The sequence below is a fragment of the Arachis duranensis genome, chromosome 3, assembly GCF_000817695.3.
Source record: "Arachis duranensis cultivar V14167 chromosome 3, aradu.V14167.gnm2.J7QH, whole genome shotgun sequence".
Classification (NCBI taxonomy): Eukaryota; Viridiplantae; Streptophyta; class Magnoliopsida; order Fabales; family Fabaceae; genus Arachis; species Arachis duranensis.
Genome location: NC_029774.3, coordinates 119098863 through 119106703, shown reverse-complemented (window position 1 = coordinate 119106703; position 7841 = coordinate 119098863). Strand labels below are relative to the sequence as shown.

Here is a 7841-nt window from a genome sequence, read left to right as displayed (position 1 = left end):
GAAAGAGTTGAAGGAGAAGAATGACGAAAATTGAGTTTGATTGTGAAGTTGAACGATTATGAATTAATTATAATGATAATGAGATTGAATTTGATTGTGATATGCCACTTGCTCCGGATAAGAGTTCGAGACTCCAGGTAAGATACAAGGGTTGAGTTCTGACACCGCTTGCTCTAGGTTGAGAACTGTAACACCACCTAGGTAATAGGCAGGGTGAAGTTTTTTCCTACTTTGGGTACGCGGGTAAGATGCAAGGGTTACAGCGTTGTCCCTCTTGCTCCGTGTTTGGTGTTCTGTCCAAGGTTAGCTACCGAACATGTCGGGTTTGGCATTATAACCGATAGATGAGACTTATCAGCCATAGGGCAGGCATGCATCATATGCATATACTTGTTTTGTTTGCTTGTGCATTATTTGGGATTGCCTTTGTGAATCAACATGCTATTTGTCATACTTGCTACCTACAATAACTGTACTCTATTTGTGTTTGCTTTTGTTTGTGTGGTTCTACTAGAGTTTTGGAGGATTTTGGAGGAAGGCGAAAAATGTTGAGGGACTTTATTAGAGTTTAGTTAAGATTTAGAACCTTAGATAACCACCATGCTTATGGTTTTTTTTAGTTGAATTCTTAGGTTGAAATCTGAGTGTCGAAGTTCTAGGAATGCCTCTGGCTTTCCCGAGACCTTTTATATTAACAATGCTGCTTGAGTGTGCATTGTTTTGGTTTGCTTAACTGTTTAATTCTGCTTATCCGCTACTTGTTCTACTTGCTATAAATGCTTCTCTAGCTGTGCTTTTCTTGCTTGAACTATATGTGTATGTTTTCTGAGAAATCCTTCTTGGCGAAGGTGTGAGGAGAGAGGATTGTTCCACCAATGATTCGGAGGATTAGAGGAGACAGAACGTGAATTATTAGGTTAAGGTTAGATTCAGAATTAGAATACCTTAGACAACTTACCTAATTTCTGGTTTAGTTGAATTCTTAGGTTGAAATCTGAGTGTCGAAGTTCTAGGAATGCCTCTGGCTTTCCCGAGACCTTTTATATTAACTATGCGGGCACCTTTACCATACTGAGAACCTCCGGTTCTCATCCCATACTATGTTGTTGTTTTTCAGATGCAGGTCGAGAGACACCTCGTTGAGCGTTTGGGTATCTTCCTTACGAGCGAAGAACTGTCTTTTGGACTGTCATATTTTGTTTTAGGCTATGTATATATGTTTATAGAATCTCCGCATGTATATTTTGTGTTTTGTCCCTCCTAGAGGTCGACTTGGAGACACAGGGGTTTATTTTGTGGTTTGAGCTTTATTTTGGGTTGTATATATATGTAATTATATACTCTGGCCGGCCTTAGCTTCGCAGGTCGTGTCTGGAGCTTGCTATCTGAGTTTTGGAACTCTGATATGTATATATATATGTTCAGTTATCTTTCGATTTTACCTATCCGTTTTACGAATATCCATGCGAGTGTGTCACGATTTTCTGTTTATCAATTTGTTTAGCTTGTTCTTCAAGGCTCCTAGATATGATTTTACCCAACTATATCTATGTAGATATCATTTTCTTTTAGAGGTCGTAATACCTTGCCACCTCTGCTTTATGACTTAAGCGTAAGGCCCTGTGTGGTAGGGTGTTACATTATATATTTAATTTTTTTATTTTATGCAAATTCAATGTATTAAAAAAATAATTTAAATTGAAATTTTTAAAAAATAAAAATCTCGTTCATCTATTAAAACAGATACATTTTAACTAACAAAAAAAAACAAAATCAATTGAGATTTAGATAAATTCACAAAAAAAATATAAAATAATAACAATATATTTTATTTGAAAAAAAAAAACAATATCAGATTTACAAAAGTAAATAATCAAGTTTTTTAATAAAATTTAATATTTTCAAAAAGATATAGGGCCCGTTTGCAAAATTTTAGAAGTAACTTTTTTTAACTTTTAACTTATGAAAAGTATTAGTATTAATGTCTGATACAATTTTCAAAACCAAATTGCAACTTTCTAAGAAGCTATTTAGGAGCTTATAAAGAAGTTAAAAAAAGTGACTTCTCTCATAATACATTTACTTTTCATCACATTTCTATAAAATAAGCACTTTTAGAGTTAAAAATTCAAACACAAAATAACATATTTATAAGTTACTTTTAATAGAGTCATTTATTATTTAAGTTATTTTATCAAAAGGAGAAGTTGGTTACCCAAACTGGGCCATAGTCAATAAACTTTTTGATAGTCGATAAAATAACTGTATTTAAAAACTGACTTTTTTAAATGAAAAAAATCAAAGTAAAATATGAACCATCAATTCTATTCATTAAACAAGAGGGTATATCTTAAATGAGAACAACAATTATGTACTTATAGAGTATGCCATATTTGTATAGAGCATTAGATTATATTACATAGAGATCAAAGGTTAATATAAAAGAAGAACATTGATAGACTGTAATAGATACATAATATTTTAGTGCATAATTAAGTACTTTAAATAACAATACTATAACAATATTTAAATTCGTACAAAATTATTTTGAACTAAAACAAAATATTTAAAATATTAGACATTAAATTAGAATTTTTACTAAATATTAAAACCAAAATAATAAAAAAATAGAAGACAGAAGGCACCAAAAATAATTGATACATACATTATAAAAAAGTTATTACTAATAATATATATTACCTAAATATATATCATAGAAATAATTAACAAAAATAAAATAAAATTGTATGGACCGAGTCTAATTAAGATTAAAATAAATTTTTTGTTTATAACATTAAAATGAAACTTGCATTGGTATCATATGACTTTTCTTGCTGTAAGAAGATAAATAATTATTTTTCATTAATAAGGTTGTCATATTTTATTTTTATTAATATATTAACAATATAATTTTTTTCTATTTTTTGGAAAAAATAATATCAGAATTAAAAAAGTAAATAATCAATTTTTTTAATAAAATTTAATATTTCCAAAAAGACACATAAGATATGGAATAACATCGTTATATGTGCAGAAGACATTTTTAGGAAAAGATAACAGAGGACCATGATGCCAACTTGGTGTCACAACACCCATTCCTTTCTCAATGAAGCTATTAAATTCAGCGCAAACAACTTTATGTCTACGAAATGCAACAGATGAAATATAAAATAGTTTTTATTAAAAAAATAAAAAAAATTAAACAATATAATAAACAATTTAAATGGATTATTGAATGAGAAGGAAAATCGAAATGCAAAACTCGAATAGGAGAGGGTGGATCCATAAACTCACTTTGTTGGAAAAACTCTGCCAATTACATCACTGTTGACGAAGTAGACTAGGTAGAAACCCGATACCTAGACAATGACTGACAAAACCAAACCATGATCTATAAATATAAGAAAACATAAGTAGAAATTTCATCTTTCTAATCATTATAAAAACCAAAATATTGATAAAATAGACAAACCACATACAAAAAAAAACCTCAACAACTAACAAAAGGAGAAATGATAATCAAATTAACACGAAATTGCAGACAATGAAGGTGAAGAAGATGAATCCAATTGATAGACCATATTCAAATTAACATCAACTTCCAAAGAATATAAAAAAGAACATGAACCCAGAAACATACAAAGCCAGATAGACAATTCACAAATTAGCAGATTCACAAACCCTAGACAGTAAAACCTGGATTAACAGTGTAAGAGATACGAAATTTGATCACAAGAATATACACAATGAACAAAAAGAAAAACGATGAAGACGAAAACAGGTTTGGAAGTAAAGAGACCAGAAGAGTGTACCTGATTGATTGGTTGCAGATCTTCTATTTGAGACTCTATGGGAAAATCCTTAACCTGCACTAAATGACAAGGAACCAAAGACCGAAGAAATAGAGGCTATATACAATGTTTGGTAGGGCAGAGGGAAGCAGATCAGGAGATGAAAACAAAGGGGCTCGGGTTCAATTTGATGATTACCTGATCAACTAAATCTACAAAAAAGGGCTTGCATGAAGGAATCGCGAGTAAAGACAGCTGACGGCAAAAGCAAAGAGGAGCACCCGCACCCTTCCTGAGGAGAAGCCACGCTGGAGAAGAACGTCCAGCTTGGATGTCTGCAGGCCTGAAACGCGGATAGCTCTCCACATCGGAGATAAAACCACGCGTATGCTAATATATAGTAATATATTCTATATTTATAAATCATATGAATACTCTTCTTTCATAACATCCTTTGATTTTCATTTAATAGAATCTAACGGTTCATAAAAAATGGTGCATCTAGTGCACACAAAATGGTTGAGACGATTTTACACATACCCCAAAGAAACTATCCCTCTCTAAAGAAAACATAGACCAAAATAAAACTATAAATTACATAGATAAGATTGGAATGTATAAGAAGAAACTACATTATATCTTATCAAAAACTTCCGTAAATACAACGTTTTCAGTCCTGATAGGATCAACTAATCCATCATCACAAAGTAAAATCTTAAGACCATTTCTATTCCTAACTCGGGAAACAGCTACATAAAGTTGACCGTGACAAAATACAGGATGACGCAAGAACAAACCAACTCTTGATAATGTCTGACCCTGGCTTTTGTTTATTGTCATCGCAAACGACAGAGAAATCGGAAACTGACGGCGTTGGAATTTAAATGGTATAACTGTATCACTGGAAATCATATTCATTCTACTGATAAAAATTTATCCCCAACATTGCTACCAGAAACAATATCCGCACCGATCACATTTCTCCCTAAATCTCACACAAGTCGGGTCCCATTACACAAACCCCCAGCTAGATCAATATTCCTCAACAAAATAATAGGCACGCCTATTTTCAACTTCAACGAATGATTAGGTAGACCAGAACACCTAATCTGATTCAAGAATTCAACATTTATCCAATCAACATCAACATCAGAATAGACATCACTACCACATATCGAATCAGTACTAAGATAATTTTTCTTCTCCCCAGGCAACAAGTCAACTATATAATTGTTTATCTCTTCAACATTGTCGACAGTCGGAGCCAAAATTGCCCGATCCTGGAAAAAACTTAGATCACAAAAATTCTGAACCAAATTCGAATAGATTGTATTTACAATATCTTCCACTGGATTTTCCAAGACAAGAATGATTAGATCAGAAGGAATATCAACAAAAAGTTTATCATTGACCACTGTTCCACATCGACCTTCACCGATTTGAAGTATCCAATTTGAAAATGACCTTAACTCTTAAGGAGTTGATTGTTCCAATCCCATTGTTAACCTCATATTTTTCGTCAGACACAAAACTTCACAATATTTCTAGAGGACAGAAGAATTTATCGAAGCCATGACAATCTCATCACGAGAACCTTTCGGAATAACTGGCAAGACCTGCCTGAAATCACCACCGAGAACAACCACCTTCCCACCAAAAGGTAAATCTTTATTCCTATCAGAGACCGAAACCATTATATCACGTAACATCCTATCGAGCGCTTTAAATGCCAATTTGTTAGTCATCGGTGCCTCATCCCAAATCAAATCGGCTAATCGAATTACCTCAGCTTTTGCACTATCCTTCTTAATCCGACAAACAGTATCTTTAGTCAGCTCAACAGGAATATTGAACATAGAGTGAGTCGTCTTACCACCAGGTAACAACAGAGAAGCAATACCACTAGAAGCAACGTTTATAACAATCCTTTTCTCAGATCGCAATCTAGCCGACAAAACCCTGTATAAAAAAGTTTTTCCAGAGCCACCAAACCCATACACAAAAAAGAATCCGTGCCTCTTATTCGAAATGCAATCAATGATTTTATCGTAGACCACCCTCTGTTCTTCATTTAACTTTAACACATTTGCATCATGCTCACGAGTCAAAGAAATAGTGTCATACTGCAACTCACGCAGCAGCATCAAGTTGCTAAATTGAGATACTAAAGAGTTATTAGGAACCGGCATGCCAGCATAATTTCTCAATGATTTTCCATTACTCTGCAATAGTTTCTCAATCTCCAACAAACAAAATGTTTGCAAATCGTCCTGACTAATTGTTAGATCTACGTTTAACAATAATTAATAAATATTAGCACGATAATATAATTTCTGCATTGTCTGTGTCTGTGTGTGACTGCTTGTCATATAATAAAATCACCATGAACAAAATTTTTACCAGGATATTGCAGCTCATGCCTTCTACGATAAAGAATATCATCAGACAAATAAGCCCAAGTTTGTTCCCAAACTGACAGAGGCCTTCCCATGGAACCAGATAGCAACAACATCACAAAAGGCTTCCTTAGCTGTGCAGCGGACGCTACCTCAGCGACTTCCTTAATAGTAGAAATATACTCCTTATCATCTATCAAGAATCCCATGGCAGAACATGCCTCCTGAAATGTATCATAAGTAACACCATTCACGGTTCTTATACTTCGAAAACTGGTACAACCTCTCTGCACATTCAAAAGCATCCGCATATAGAAAAGTTCACCAGATGAGGGATGAGCAAAACTCAATCTTCCAATTGAGAATCCCCTCTGTCTCGGCTTCCACTCCCTACTATTCGAACAATAGACAAATTTTCCTGGATATTCAACATATGTTAAAGACCACCCATCCGAGAATCGCCTGTTGGCCATCATCCAACCCGTAAACATCGTCAGCAAATCTTTGTTGAGCAAATAAACATGAGTAGTGATATCACCATCATCGAATACAACATGCTGCTGGTTCGGTAAGTGAAAAGTCAACCTCTGTACTGACGTCCATCTATGATGAATATCATAAGCAAAAATTCTCCACATGGATTCAGACGGTGATAAATAACGACAATCGTAATACTGTTTTATCTCATCAACCACCTGAGAAGATTCACCAACATGATATGTTTCTCCAACAGTTGTAGCCACCCAATCCGGACCCTTATTGATATACTTAAAAAGATACTTGATGACGTTTGACTTGTTATAGAACTCAAGATTTATGTGTTATAACCGAAGAAAAAAAAAAGGAAGAGGGGTTTAATGAGTCACGTGACTCACCCCCCTCCCCAGCCCCACTTATTTTCTTTTACCCGAAACCCGTCTCCCTCTTTTTCAATTTCATTTCTTCTTCTTCTTCTTTTTCTTCTTCTTCTTCTTCTTCCTTTCCATCTTCTCATCTCTTCTTCTTGAAATCATACACTATCTTTAAATCCACTTCTTTCATTTTACTTCCTTCTCCTTCTCTTCTCTTTTTTATTTTATTCATTCAAATTTCTTTTATCACAACCCTAAATCATGGAGCTTCAACCTATTTAGTGAAGAAAATATTCAAATTTTGAGTTCTGATTATTATTGAGGCTTCAAGGTAACTCTTTGACTCAATAATTAGCTATATCTCAAATTTTTAGCATCCCTATACTTGTGGGTATAGCAAAATCCAAATTAGGGTTATTATGGTTAGAAAATTTGGGGCTTTTGTCAATGTGAGTAAGATTATGTTAATTGACGATATTAGTAGCTCACAAATATCATTATTGTCATATTTCTAGAGTTGTAGAGTTATTGGACATCATTTGGTAGCTCGTTGACGCGCTCAGAGTTGCTTCCAGTTCTTTGAAATCAAGTTGTGAGTAGATATTATATCTATAATTGTTTTTAAATATATTATTATCAATATCTATGTTGAATCATTAATTTTGGAGTTTGAAAATATTTTATTATTGTGATTTCTGAATTTTTGAAAATAAATATTGATTTGTGAAACTTACAATTTTATAAAAATACACACGAGATGATATTTATATATTTTGTAAAGTATAAATGTTTTCTTATTTGAC

The 7841-nt window shown here is 33.3% G+C and overlaps 1 protein-coding gene across 1 annotated transcript; it reads right to left on the bottom strand.

Moving 5' to 3' along the window:
* Positions 1-4783: 4783 nt before the first annotated feature.
* Positions 4784-6825, bottom strand: LOC107480575 (uncharacterized). Its single transcript, XM_016100730.1, has 3 exons — positions 6192-6825; positions 5386-6078; positions 4784-5220 (listed from the first exon to the last, which is right to left on the bottom strand). Exons 1-3 carry the CDS (start codon positions 6823-6825, stop codon positions 4784-4786), a joined length of 1764 nt encoding a protein of 587 aa, XP_015956216.1.
* Between the last annotated feature and the right edge of the window lie 1016 nt (positions 6826-7841).